The following is a 15,323-nucleotide window of genomic DNA, read 5'->3' as shown; positions in this document are numbered from 1 at the left end:
AAAGCCATTCAACAAGTCTCTAGGAAGTTCCAAACTTTCCCACATTTTCCTGTACCTCAGCTTAGATTTTATTACCCATATAATTATCAGCATTTTGGTCAAAGCCATTCAACAAGTCTCTAGGAAGTTCCAAACTTTCCCACATTTTCCTGACTTCTTCTGAGACCTCCAAACTGTTCCAACCTCTGCCTGGTATTCAGTTCCAAAGTCACTTCCACATTTTCAGGTTTCTTTTCAGCAGTGCCCCACTCTACTGGTACCAGTTTACTGTAACAGTCCATTTTTCATACTGCTGATAAAGACTGGGCAATTTTCAAAATAAATAGGCTTATTGGACTTACAGTTCCATGTGGCTGGGGATACCTCACAATCACGGCAGAGTAAAAGGCATCTCTCACATGGATGGCAAACAAGAGAAGAGTGCTTGTGCAGGAAAATTCCCCTTTTTAAAGCCATCAGATTTCATGAGGCTTATTTACTATGATGAGAGCAGCACAGGAAAGACCTGCCCCCATGATTCAATTATCTCTCACCATGCCCCTCCCACAACACATGGGAATTATGGGAGCTACAAGATTAGATTTGGGTGGGGACACAGAGACCAACCATATCGGGGGTAAGGGGATGTCATTAGAATTAATCAAATAATTTGCAAGACCATGTGTAATTATAAATGCACTATATGATAAAAATGAAAAGTGAGAGTCAGAGATGTTTAAGTAGTAAAAATCAACTGGATTTGGTACAAGATTTAAGTTGGGAATAAATGAAAGAAATTAGGGTATAAAATACGACTTTTGGTTTTCTGATTTTAGCAACTAGATGGAGAATACTGTCTGAGAGACTACTTGGAGAGAACTAAATTTGAGGTAGGAGGTGGGTGATGCTCTGATCAGAACATGTTGAATTTAAGGTTCCTTTGAAATAACCAAAAGAAATGATCAAGTAGGCAGTTGTCTATGTGATTCTAGAGTTTAGAGCAGGGATCCCAGAAGGTAATATGCATTTAGGAGCCACCGGTATTAAAGAGATAATTGAAGCCTTGGACGTAAATAAAATTTCTAGGAATAGTACAGTTGATAACAGAGGTTAGTAAAATGTTTTGAGCAACTATAGTGTGGTTATAGGAAATTATGTTAATGGATGTTAATTATGTTAATGTATTGTGCTCATAAGCACAATAACTACATTAACAACAACGAATCAATGCAGGTAATAACATAGTTGAGAGCAAATTGAATAATTTGTATAGCAACTGATAACACAAATGTTATTCACTTGATAATATATATTTATCCAACTAAGTTTTAAAATTTATAACAAATGTGTATTCAGAGTTGGTGATTCTGATAACATGAAGATGAACATGTTGGCTTGCTAAAAACAGGTTGAACAGCATTGAAAATTGTTGATATTGATGGTATTATAATTTGAACATTAACTATTGAACAGATACACATTCACATTCACACGTACAAACACACACAGTATTGAACTCAGAGATTAAGATTTTAAAGCAATCCGCTAACAAGCTAGGGAACAGCACTTACTAGTTTTTTTCATGATTTGTTCTTAGATATTTCTAGTGTTAATTATGTTTTATATATCATCTCAATTACAAAACCATTGAAGTTTTTACTGAGCAATAAGTATTTGAGGTTAGAGTTCAGAAAATAATGAATTACTTTGGAATTGGCTTTTAAATTAATTGTTGTTTAAGGAAACTTCTGGATGGCCAAATAACAACAATGTATAAAGGTGTTTTCACCAGAAATATTCTTTAACCAGTCTGCCCTCCTCCTGAAGGAAATCATTTAACAGTGGCTATTGGACTACCTTGAAGACTAGTAAATAAATTATCTGTCACCATTTTATAAACCATGCAGCAAATTACAGGGTGAATACAGTAGTGCTCATTACCAATTATTGCGTCTTTGAGCCTTTTAAGTTTTCATTTATTAGAAGTGATATTAACTTGATATGACGATGTGAGGGAAGTGTCCAAGTATAGCCCAACACCTCTGCTGTGTTTCCCAAAAGAGTCTTACGTACAGGACATGCTGGCTAACTCACACATTGAATTGCATGCAAATAGCTCAGCCAGTACATCCCTGTTCCATCTATATCTGGCGTGTGAAAACCTTTCTCAGAACTGCTTAGCTATCTGTTCATCAGTGTCGCTTTGGTACCTTCCTCCTCTCCCCACAAATCCTGCATTTCAGACACCACAGTAAAAGGGTTTGAATCCATCTACTGCAGCAAGAAGTGGGGTGCAGGCAGCCAAAGGGCCAGTGTCAGCTTCAAAGTGGAACTGCTTGCCTTGACATTGCAAGGGCCTGAATCATGTGTACTCTCTCTTTCTTGCTGTAAGTGAATACTCTAGCACCTGAACTTGGGGTGCATGTTATCTGTTTTCAGCAACTTTGAATAATTTACTAGTCTCTTCCTGGGTGGGCTTTATCTGCCTTTTAACACGGGCTGCACCTATGTGAAATTCTATCTTACAGCACAACTTGGCCACCTAGTGAAACAGAGGAAAAGTTAACCATATATTGAACTAATATTTGTAATAAAACACATTGACTTTAAATAATTTCTGTAGCATATTGTCCTGATGGCCTTAATTCTTTACCACTCTCTACATTCACACACATTGGCAGCACTGTCTCACTTTGTTTCTTCGACTATAAGACTTGCTTTGGCCATTAGAATGAGGCAGCAGTAAACTGTGTGCCAATTCTGAGCCTAGTGTGTCACCCCTCTCCTCCTTTACTTCTTCCATTGCCATAAAAGAGCATGCTCAGAATAGCTTACATGTCACAGGAAGGTGATGAAATTACCTAGGGTAGAGCTGTCCCAGGTAAGGTGCCCCAACCAGGAAGAGACTAGAACACAGTTCCCAGCAGACATGCTGATGCTTGTGTGATGCCCACAAAGACCAGCGGAACTACCCAGCTGATTTGGGGAGATGCATCGTTAGCATCTTTAAGTAAAAGTGTAGGTGCTAATGCTGTAATACAACAACAACAACAACAATAATAAAGAGAGGGAGAGACCACTTCTGTAGGTTCAGAGGAATTTGCTGTTTTAATATTTTTGGTTGTGTCAGCCAAAATATAACCATCCATATTCAAAATCCCATTTTTTTTTTTTTTCCCAAAAAAGTCCCTGACTGTGTTAGGGAGTTTAACTTTCCATGGAGCTCGGCTACTCTTACTTTTAATTGTTGATTTAATTACTCACTTTTTAATTAATTTTTTTCTCAGCATTTAGCAATGACTTCCGAGTTCCATTTTCTTCATAATCACCATTTTCCCCTGCATGTCTCAGATATATGATACACGGTACCAGCTAGGCATTTGCTTCACCCAGTAAAGTCATGCTAGTGTACCACTGCTGAGAATTTTAACAATTGCACTGCCACCTTGTGCCCATTGTCAGCCAGGCAGAAAATAATTCAGCTGCAAGACACCATTCCAGTGTTTGCTTTTTGGGCCACTCCTAATACCAGTTGGTCCAGGTTGGGTTCTCCAAGAAGTAGATTCTAAGCCAGAGAATAATGCGTAGGAGGTTTATTAGGGCATGCAGTTGGTGTCAAGGGAAAGAAAAGGAAGGGAGAAAAGCATGATTGGACAAAAGCTAACCTGAGAAGCACCCATGGAGGCCTCAGTGAATTCTATAGAGAGCTTTGAGCTGGAGTGAGAGTGATCCTTAAGAGTTGTGCTGAGTTGTCCTTCCATCGATCAAAAATAAAACAGTCCACTTTGGAAAATCAGTTATTTTAGCTAAAGCAGTCCTGACAGGGGGCTGACAGTTAATGGCATCTTGGGGCCAGCACTCCAAGCATTTGTGCAAGTAAATCATTCCTGAAGTCTTGATTGTGTATCATAGAATCCACAAGCACATAATTACAACTAAATAAATTATGACAAAGTGAAGACTGATTATTTAAACCCAAAACACTTTTCCATCTGTTTACTATTATTCTGCTGTCTTCCAGTGTTATAAGACTTGGTGCCTAACCATTTTCCTGGGTTTCCTGCATTCATAAGCATTAACTGTACTGAGTTATTTCATTTTATTTTTTGAATACCTCTTCCCTGTCTGAGGGCTTTACACAAAATATACCATAATTTATCTATTTTTGTTTTAATCACTCTTCCAATGCATTCAAATGGTCCCATAAAAAGTTTGTGGAATGGCTGTTGACTGGGTGATGTCATAGAATCTATTTGTCAGACTTTCTATCAATTTTCCATCCATTTTATTTTCTATAAATCGGTACTATGTTAGAGGATGATGATCACACTGTGGATATTCTATGTTATCTTCTTTCTGCCATTTTGTTTGCATACACATATCTAAAGTTTTAAAATTTCTCATAATATCTTTTGGGAAAAACATCTACAGCAAATATCAGGTAGCTTAAATTAGACTTTCTAAAGGACCCTATTATGGTTGAGGTTAAATTATTTTTAGACTATATTTACCGAAAACTATTTTATGCTTTCTATTAGATTTTTCTAGAGGTTGAGGCTTAGCTCTCTTCAGCATTTCTCATATGTTCCCATGGCTCTTATTTTGAATATAATATTATATCTGCTGCCTATTTCTGATCTCCACTAAATTTGATTTTTCTAAGATTTCATATTATCATTAATACCTTCAGATTTCAAAACTTTTAGATTAGATTTATAAAAAAAATCACTTTTGCTTCTCAGTAACATTTCCAGGGAGGAACAAAAATGTATTGCACTTCTCTTTTACTTTAACATCTGTGCTTATCTTTCTATAAGTTCATTTTCTTGGCAATGAAAAAATTTTCCTTTTCACAATTGGATAGTACCCAGTAGTCAGTAACTATCAAAACACAGCAGAGAAAATGTTGTTTTTCTATTTTTCAGCTTCTTGAAAAATTAACGTGCCTTTAGAAATTATTCTAGAGATGTGTATAGAAAATTGTTAGCTTGGGAGAAAATATTCCAGATGTTTGTGTTAGGGAATGGGTGGTAAGTTTGCATTCATCAGTTTTATTGCAATTTGAGAAAACCATTGTCCCAATCCAAAGAATGTGTTGCCATGAGAAAACCATTGTTCCAATCCAGAGAATGTGTTGCCCAGAGCTCCAAATCTATTGCAAGGATTGATTGTGTGGGGGCTGCAAAAAAGGCAATTCAGCAAAATTTTCTGGGAAATAGGACATTTTGACAAGATTCATTGGATGGTCCAGTCTTGAATAAATAATGCAAAACCCTTTACCCTGCCATTGCTGGAATAGCTTTTGGTCAATCATGGATCCATCTCCATTCCATTATCATAGAATTTTGTTCATAAAAATACTAATTTTTCCAACCTGAATCTATATATTACATAGTTCTGTGATTTAAATTCCAAGTAAAGATTATGGGAGGCTATTACATAACATTAATAGCTATGTATTTAAAAAACCCTGAAGATTAAACATGGTTATTGATATTTATGGACTGACTTGTGTCCCCCACAAATTCATATGATGAAATCCTAAGCCATAGCACCTCAGAATGCAGCTCTTTATGGAGACAGGATCTTTCAAGAAGTAATTAAGATAAAATGAGGTCATGAGGCTGGGCCCTACTCCAATATGAGTTGGATCATTATAAGAAGAAATTGGAGCATAGACAGCTAAAGAGGAAGACCGTGTGAAGACATGGGAGAAAATGACCATCTACAAGTCACGTAGAGAGGCTTCAGAAGAAACCAACCTGGCCGACACCTTGATATCAGACTTTTCTAACATTCAGAATTGTGAGAAAATAAATTTATGTTTAATAATTCAGTCCATGGCACTGAGTTATGGAAACTGTAGAAAAATAATACACTGACTGCAACAATAAGAAAACTTCGCTGAATTTTTGATTTGTGTGTTTAGCTATATTTTAGTTTTTAAAGCTTGCTATTTAGCCAGAAGATTTTTTTATAATTAGAGCAAACCCATTGCTAAATAAAACTGTATTTGGATATTTGAATTTGTAAACTCCTACATGTCATTCAAGAAAGGTGATGCAGCCAATGATTATAATACAATGCTCTTTCTAATTAAATTTTTTAAAAAATGTTTTCTTGAAAGAAAATGTGGTACATATACATAATGGAGTACTATTCAGTCATAAAAAAGCATGATATCCAGTCATTTGCAACAACATGGATGGAACTGTAGGTCATTATGCTAAGTGAAATAAGCCAGGAACAGAAAGACAAACATCACATGTTCTCCCTTATTTGTGGGATCTAAAAATCTAACAATTGAACTCATTGACATAAAGAGTAGAAAGATAGTTACCAGAGGCTGGGAAGGGTAGTAGGGGGAAGGGGGGATGGCTAATGAATACAAAAAATTAGAGAGAATGAATAAAACCTACTACTTGATAGCACAACAGGGCGACTATAGTCAGTAATAACTTAACTGTACATTTTAAAATAATTTAAGAAGTATGATTGGATCGCTTCTCGGCCTTTTGGCTAAGATCAAGTGAAGAAGTATGATTGGATTGTTTGAAACTCATTGGATAAATGCTTGAGGGGATGGTTATACCATTCTTCATGATATGTTTATTTCTCATTGCATGTCTATATCAAAACATCTCAGGTACCCCATAAATATATACATACCTACTATGTACCCACACATTTTTTGAAAAAGATGAAGGCACAAAATTTCCTGTTGATTGATTGATTGATTTTTTTAAGATGGAGTTTCACTTTTATTGATGAGGCTGGAATCCAATGGCATGATCTCGGCTCTCGGCTCACTGCCACCTCCACCTCCCAGGTTCAAACAATTCTCCTACCTCAACTTCCCAAGTAGCTAGGATTACAAGCATGTGCCACCATGCCTGGGTAATTTTTTTTTTTTTTTTGTATAGTTAGTAGAAACAAGATTTCACCATGCTAGCCAGGCTGGTCTTGAACTCCTGGCCTTATGTGATCCACCCTCCTTGGCCTCCCAAAGTGCTGGGATTACAGGCGTGAGCCACTGTGCCCAGCCGGCTTGTTGATTAAATGAAAGGACAGAACAATCAATATTTTCAGCTTTTTCCCTGGTGTGCACATCAGCTACATTTAATCTTAAATTTTACCATAATTGAAGAGAGGACTAGGCTACCAACATTAAGTGGGAAGAGTTCAAAGCCAGGACTTTTGTAAAACAAGAGTCATATTCTTTAAAAAGATCACTGACACTAAGAAACTATACAGTGAGATACTATTACATGAGTTTTCACAAATTGTTTCTTTCTCCTTGGAAACTATTGTGTTATCTTAGCATAAATGATTATAGAAATAATACTGTGTCATTCAGAATATTTGAAGGGTAGTGCAAAGTGCAATAATTCAGTTTAAACAACAAATTTGCTGCTGTAGCTCTGGCCTATTTCTTGCCAGACTTTCATAGTATTTATTTATTTATTTTATTTTATTTTTTTCCCGTTTATTTATTTTATTGCATTTTAGGTTTTGGGGTACATGTGAAGAACATGCAAAATTGTTGCATAGGAACACACGTGGCAGTGTGATTTGCTGCCTTCCTCCCCATCACCTACATCTGGCATTTCTCCCCTTGCTATCTCTCCCCAGCTTCCCACCCCCCACCGTCCCTCCCCTATTTCCTCCCAACTGACCCCAGTGTGTAGTGCTCCCCTCCCTGTGTCCATGTGTTCTCATTGTTCAACACCCGCCTATGAGTGAGAACATGCGGTGTTTGATCTTCTGCTCTTGTGTCAGTTTGCTGAGAATGATGGTTTCCAGGTTCATCCATGTCCCTACAAAGGACCCAAACTCATCGTTTTTGATGGCGAGCTGAATTGTGTTTCCACAAAACTCATATGTTGAAGCCCTAACCCCCAATATGACAGTATTTGGAAATGCATCCATTAAAAAGGCAGATAAGGTTAAATGAAGTCCAATGAGTGGTTCCTAGTCCAAAAGAACTGGTACTCTTATAAGAAGAGAAAGAGGCCCCAGGAGTGTGAGTGCACAAAGACTACATGTGGACCTCAACAAGAACGGGATCATTGGAAAGCCAAGGAGAGAAGCCTCAGGAGAAACCAGCTATACCTTCACCTTGACCCTGTACTTCCAGCTTTCAGAACAGTGAGATAATATATTTTTGTTGTTTAAGCTACCCAGTCTGTGATATTTAATTATGGGAGCCCCAGGGAAGTAATGCAATGTATGTCTCAGATATCTGTTGAGAACATACTAGCAAGAGGGAATTTGTTAGGCTTTCTAAAAAGAAATAATTTTCAGCACTACATTTTGGATTCATATTTACAGAATGTCAATGTTTTGTGTTTATGTAGGAGAATATGGGATAAGGCCTGTTTCATACATGTGCAAAGCCACTCATTTATGTTAATTTTTTTTCAGAATCATCAAATTTATTTGAGAAAAGACAAACAGCAGAAAATTTAGAAGCCAAATTTTTAAAAGAATATGTTTTCATGACAGAAAAACTTAATATTCATCAAATATGATCAGAAAACCTGACAAACTGTAGTGATATGACTGTTATACTTATCAATTACCAGAGTAAGCAATACAAATGCAATGTGCATAATTTATTTAAGTAACATCCAAAACATTTCTAGTAATTTCTGAGTGTTAACTTCACATTATTCTGGAGGAAAATCTTTTTTCATTAAATGTGTATAGACACATTCTATAATTTAATATAGGTAATTATTTCAAGAGCAATAACCCTCATATCTTTAAAATGTAGAGTTAAAGAGAAAACAAAAATGTTATGCTTTCTAATAATACTGTGCCTTCAGTTTAGTATTTTATTTTTTCAGCATTATTTTAGTGTGTGTGTGGTAAATACTTGCCTCAAAACAAATACTTCCCAAGTCATAAAGAGTATATGTACTTAGAATGACAGTATATATCACAAAAAGTTACAGAAGTATTTTGGTTTGCACCTTAGGTGATTCAATTTTATTTCAGAAGAAATTATAGAGAAGGTATAATAATTGTGACAAATATCAGCAATATAAAATCACACCCATGATGTTATATAGGAAAACAGAACAATATGCTGAAGTGCCATATGAATGGAGAACATATCCATATTGTTTTATCTCTTCATCCCATTTAAAACAAAAGTAGATGTAAATGAATTATGACAAAAATGACAAGGTTTAATATAAGAAATATCCCATTGAGATAGACATGAGATTTCTGAACATTATGTTTACAACAAGTTCCTCAAAAAGGCATCCAAATTCATAAAGTCTTACTTCCAAACATCAATATTTCTCAGTGCCTAAGGGTGACTGCCAGTGGCCAGAGATATTTTACTCAGTGTCACTGTAGCACCTATTTCTTTTAATCTGCTCTTCCACTGTGAGTTGTTCAGACTGCACCTCCACTCTGGGAAACGAAGGCTTAGCTGTACATTCATGGCTCAGGGCATCAAAACCTGCATTTCCATTTCTGTGAGCAGCTTCTATTGTTTCACCATGCCAATGTTTAACATCCTTTCCAAGTTCCCTTAAATCCAAGCATGGCATATCTTTAATTTGATCTATAGAATCTATTAAATCACAATCAAAAATGTTCTCCTTTTTTTTGGAAAATGCAGTGATTTTCACAGTGTTAGAAAAGAAAAAGTGTAAATTTTTGTTCTTTGAATGATTTCCTTTAATGTTTAAGAGGCTTGTATCAGGAGAAATGATTGAACTTTCCCCCTTTACCATAAGGCCCCCACTGAGGCTTGGTTTTGGAGCAAGCTGCACAGGACTGCCAGCAGTTGCTCTGACAGTCTGTTTCTTCAGAGCCATTGCTAGTACATTCCTCGAATAAGTCTTTTCAGATTCAAATATATCAAGTAACTCTGAGATTCTAGATGTATTTTCTAACTTCTCAACTTGATATTCACTTGCAGTGTCATTTGCTTCACTTGACAAGGGTAATAGATCAGAAAATTCTAAAATAGATGTCTTCTGCCTGCAATTATTCAGATATGACACTGCTACATAATTGTTATTATTATTCTTATTCAAATTCTTTTTATGATTTTCTGGCATCACCTCATCATCAGTGTTAGTAACCTGTAAGACTTCTGCATCATTAGTTGGGTTTGTTTTTTCATTTGTCTCCTTTTCGGCACTCTGCACAACCACATTATTGTTGTCATTAAGATCCATTTCACTTTTTCTGTTACTCTTTGTATCTTCAGCCTCACTCAGCCTATCTTGCACATTCTTCCTTCCTTCCTTCTTTTCATCTTTTCTTCCTTCATGCATTTTCATTTCTTTGATTCCTGTAACATCCTCTTTCTGAGAAACATGGGTGGACTGCAGATAAGGCTGCAGAAAGGGAAGGTGATCTTGTTCTTGTCCTTTATTTTCTGGAGTTCTAACATTTTCTAGCAGAGATTCACTTTTAAATTCAGGGGATATAGTGGTTGTCATTTCAGGGGGCCATTTAGGTTTACTCATTTTGATCTCTTCCTCAAATGGAAAGTTTTTCTTAGGCATTTCCTTGGAAGGAGGCCAAATGACTTTTAATTTTCCCCTTTCCCCTAATTTTCTCAAGTCATTTCTTTGCCCTTCACTGTTACCAGCATCTAAATGTTCGTTAAGATCTCCAGGTACAAGGATGTTTTCTGCAGTATTTTTACACATATTTGGGTCTTCCTTAGGATTAAACTCCACTGATCTGCTTTGGTTTTTGCAGTTCCATCGATCTTTATGCTGCTTGCGTCCAAAACCTTCATCATAATTGCCTTTAGATTTGAAAAGTTGTTTAAAGTGAGGTTTGCAGTATATTTGTCCATAAAGTGATGCATAATTTCCCAAACTGCCAAAAAGAAAAAGAACACTTAGCACTTGTATTTACTGTAAGTTCATAGGGAATTGGGGATAAATTATTTCAATGTGTTACAGACTAGTAACCTCAAGTTGCTAGCAATGGGAATAACCCTAATAGTTGAACATTTCTGTTAGATAATATTACCACCAATACTTTGTATGATATGCGTCTTCCAGTGTTTAGAATTTCATGATGCGTGTCAGGTATTGGCATAATAGGTATTATAGGGTAATGGACATATAGTTATAGCTGGTGCAGAATGATAGGACAAAACATCATTGTTAACTAGATTTTGAATGAGCTGGAAAGCATGCCTAACAATTGCATATGTGGCGTCTTTAAAGAGATTAATACATTGAATGATTTAAAATTAAAATGAACTCTAGTCAGAGGCAGCAGCACAGTTTTTGAATATCTATGAATGCACAAATAAAACAGATATAACAACTAGATAGCAGAAGTTAAAACCCATGGGTAATATTTACAACAAAATGAAGTAACAAGGTAGCCTCCTCAACACCAAAATACAAAGAAACCACCAACAGACGCAAAAGCAGCATGATGGTCTCATCTGTATTGGTGATAGCAGAGGCAGCAAAGAAGATATCTGATGGACCTGAAAATATGAGACCACAAAATAACCAACTAATAGTTCCTGGAAAGTATCACATGCCAATCAGAGAACAGCAGCTGAAACTGGGAGGAGTTTTGTCTTCTCCAATAGACAATGAGTGCAAGGGCCCTGTGGTAAGGAAGACTTGAAGAGGCTAATGAGGTTGAACTCTCAAAACTGGGCTCCCCTTTTAAACAGAGTCCCAAAATGAGAAAAAAAATAGGAGAGTGGAATCAAGATTGAGGAGGATAATGACTACAGAAATGAAAGAGAAGGTTCTGATAAATATGAAGAAGAGGAGCCAAGCCAGGAAATTTTAGAAATCAAGCTGCCTTGTTTCTCTGATCAGTATGTGAAAGCTAAAAGAGGTAGCTCTGTGAAGTTACAAAAACCATCCTGATTTTCCTTTTTCTGAGGTTTTGGAAAACTAATGCTATATAAAAATGAGCAACATAAATGTATCAAGGTAAATCATATACAAAGTTATTAAAAGAAAATAAAAGAGCAAAGGGCATTATAATATCCCTGCAGGTAATGAAAACATGGCAGAAAAGCATGCTCTAAAAATATATCAAAAATTTAATCTATGATTTCAAAATGAGTTAAAAGACATTAAGAACATGACAAAAGACCTGAAAGAACATCGTGAATCAGAATTTAAAATCTCATAAGTGAGGTGCCAGAAATCAGGTAAAATTAGAAATAAAAAAGAAAAATCTCAGCAACAAAAACTAAACTAAAAGAAATACAAGAGCAAATAAAGACAATGAAAAGTGACAAGAAGAGAAACAGAAGAATGAAAACATAACCTTTCAATAATCAGAAAGAAATAAATATTTAAAAAAATTGAGAGAAAGAGATGGATATTAAAATTGGCAAAAATTCAAAGTATTGCTAATAGGAATCTTGAAAACGAAAACTATATAATGAAGCAGATTAAATATTAAATATCTATAATTAAAATGAACTTTCTTGATACAAAAAAGGTGTGCAAAGATCAACATATAGAAAGAGCACATTGGATAATTGACACTAATGAATAATTTCCAATGCCAAGAGCTAATCTAATAAAATTGCTAGATTTGAAACTGTAAAAATTTAAAAACCCCTGGGTATCTTTAAGAAAAAATATACGTCTTATAAGGAAAATAAAATTAGATTGTTATCAGGCTATTCCAATACTTTATGCCAGAAGAAAATAAAATAATGCATAAAAAAATACAATGAAAGGAAGTGTAAGCCAAAGATTTTAATTTCAGCAAAACTGACTTTTCACTATAAAGGTCACAGACAAATTGTTATCAGCATGTAAGAATTCAGGGAATATTGTTTCCATGAGAGTTTTTTTTTGAAAACTCTACTAGAAACCAAGCTTTAATATCAGAGCAACTGCAGAAACATCAATGTAAGCATTGGTGGTGGGCATTAATATCTTGCAACCTGAAAACTAAGATGAAATAAGGGCATGGGGAGATAACATGGAATGTAGTGGCTATGTGACCTGAAACTGAAGATGTGGTATAATAATTTAAAAAATGGGGAGGGCAAATGTCATTTTTAAGTGTTTTGATAATGAAATTAGTGGTGCTAATAGATAATACTTGCTATGGGAATGGAGAAACATATATAGCTTAAAAGGTATTTATGGGGTAGAAATTGCAGGACTTGGCTTGAATGTAGGGAATGAAGGAGAATGTAGGGAATGAAGGAGAGGAAGGAGCCAAAGACAACTTTATGCTTTGGTCATTGAGTTAATGTTTATGTCATTTACTGATACAATAGCATAAAGACTGTACAGTCAAAAAAGGAATTTAGACAGAAGAAAATGGGGCATATTGAGTTTGCTGTACTTATGATAAATCTAACTGGAGAAGTGTATCAGCCATTTAGATATAAGCATCTGATACACAGGGAGATTTGACCTAGCAGTAAGGACTTCAGTGTCATTATCACATAGATGATTTAAATCATGGGAGTGGATGTGATTCACTACAAAGAAGAAAAACATTGAGAAGAATAAATTCCCATAACATAATTCTGAGGACCTTTTACATCTTGGTAATGGACAGAGAATCCCCCAACACAGGTGCCTGAGAAGGAGCACCCAAAGAGTAGGCAGAAAGTCATTATACTCTGTTGTCATGGAAACCAAGGGAAAATAATGTTGCCATGAGGGGTATTTGACATTGCCAATTAAAGTCAGAAAAAAAATATAGCCTGAGAGATGCACATTAGATTTAGCAAAAAAAAAAAAAAAAATCAATTTTAGCATCTCAGACTACAGTCACACCAAATGTCACATTCAGTAAATGCATTTACTTCAAGAGTTTTGGAAAACGAATGTATTTTAACTGTGTGGATAGGGTGTTTCTGTTTGCTCCAGAGAAAAAACAGAGTTTTTCTCTTATATGTCACTAATATTTTTCTAAATTTCAATTTCATTTTTAAATACTTAGTCTCGTTCAAAGACAGGTATATTCTAACCTACTCACCACTTGTTTTGGTATATGAAGTTTTATTGAAACACAGCCAGGCCCACTTATTTACAACCACACCCATTTGTTTAGTCATCTGTGGCTGCCCTCGCACTCTAATAGAAATTGAGTAGTGTCAGAAGCAGTGTGGCCTGCAAAGCCAAAATTACTTATGATATAGCCCTTAACAAAAAATGTTTGCTACCTCCTGATCTAGAGCCTAAACTTTAGACTAACATACTAACTTAAAAAATCTTGATTTGCAAAGTAACTCCTAATTTTTCTCATCTGTGTGATTTTTGTGTTTGGACAAAAGGGATGCTTTTGGATTTGATTAGGAAAGTAAAATTCCTAAGGGAAAAATGTCACAGAAATGCATAACAGAACGTGAGCAAATCCCACTGAGTGGTTTATTAACTGATGCAGCAGCAAGGTCTGGAAAAATATGCATCTTCCTAGATATATGAGGTTATACATATACTGCAGGCTCTTAGAATATTTGTGGCAAAAACAACAAAGCATGTTACCTCAGTTTACTGTTGCAATGGTGGCATCGGAAGCAGGACTTATGAAAATTCTGCTTGTCTGCCACTAGGCACTCCATTGGATAAACTGTCTTTTGACAAAGTATACATATTTCCTTGTCTTGGAGCAGCAGTTTCTAAAAATAAAAATTTACAAAGACTTCTGTAGTGTTATCTTCAATCATATTGTGAAAACATAACAAAGCAAAACAACCACATATTAATTGGCCATGCGGTTAAAGTGGAAAGCTCTAAGACTATTGTCCTTATGATGCTTCTCTGGACAGAGGCTAACCCATCATCAGGTTTAAGAGTCTGGTAGGATGATTTGCATTACTCTAGTACCTCTACCATTTATAGACTGTACAAGTAGACATTTATAGTTTAAGAAAACATGCATGAGTAAAATATGTTCGTTATAGATGTATGTTTTAATGTACTTATATGTCTAATGAACATATGTTATATACATATCTATCTATATCATATCTATCTATCTATCTATCTATCTATCTATCTATCTATCTATAAAATAATAATACTCAGCAATGGAGGGCCCTGAGAGAACTTATCATTCTGGATAACTGACTTTTCCCTGTATATAAAGGCTTATACCTAACCTGGTCCAAAGCTTTTACTTCTTAAAGCATTTTAGATAGCTCTTTCTAAAATATATACATATGTTTTTTTAAGCCAAGGACACTGTATTTGTTTCAATATTTTCTCAATGACTTAGGGTTGACTTTAAGATATCAACTCTTACTGTAATGTATGAGACTCCTGAATACATTAAAACACTCAGGGTCATTTGTCCTCAAACTGGCTTTAGATTTTGGAGCTTTTTGGATTCTCACATCTGCTTTA

At 35.5% G+C, this 15,323-nt stretch overlaps 1 protein-coding gene and 1 pseudogene across 2 annotated transcripts in view; one reads left to right on the top strand and one right to left on the bottom strand.

The window, feature by feature from the left end:
* The first annotated feature begins 6,478 nt into the window (after positions 1-6,478).
* Positions 6,479-6,627, top strand: LOC119474169 (annotated as a pseudogene).
* Positions 6,628-8,819: 2,192 nt separating this feature from the next.
* Positions 8,820-15,323, bottom strand: part of XIRP2 (xin actin binding repeat containing 2) — a 72,445-nt gene continuing 65,941 nt past the window's right edge. The window contains exons 7-8 of one of the 2 annotated variants that reach the window (XM_017548466.2): positions 14,463-14,596; positions 8,820-10,836 (exon numbers count right to left, since the gene is read on the bottom strand). In XM_017548466.2, coding sequence (XP_017403955.1) covers positions 9,330-10,836; positions 14,463-14,596 — 1,641 coding nt within the window. In that variant the 3' untranslated portion in view covers positions 8,820-9,329. The remainder of the gene's footprint in view (positions 10,837-14,462; positions 14,597-15,323) is intronic. The other variant, XM_017548459.2, reaches the window with a different exon arrangement.

The sequence above is a fragment of the Cebus imitator genome, unplaced genomic scaffold (genome assembly GCF_001604975.1).
Source record: "Cebus imitator isolate Cc_AM_T3 unplaced genomic scaffold, Cebus_imitator-1.0 Scaffold10, whole genome shotgun sequence".
Lineage (NCBI taxonomy): Eukaryota > Metazoa > Chordata > Mammalia > Primates > Cebidae > Cebus > Cebus imitator.
This window is presented reverse-complemented; position numbering and strand designations above follow the sequence as displayed.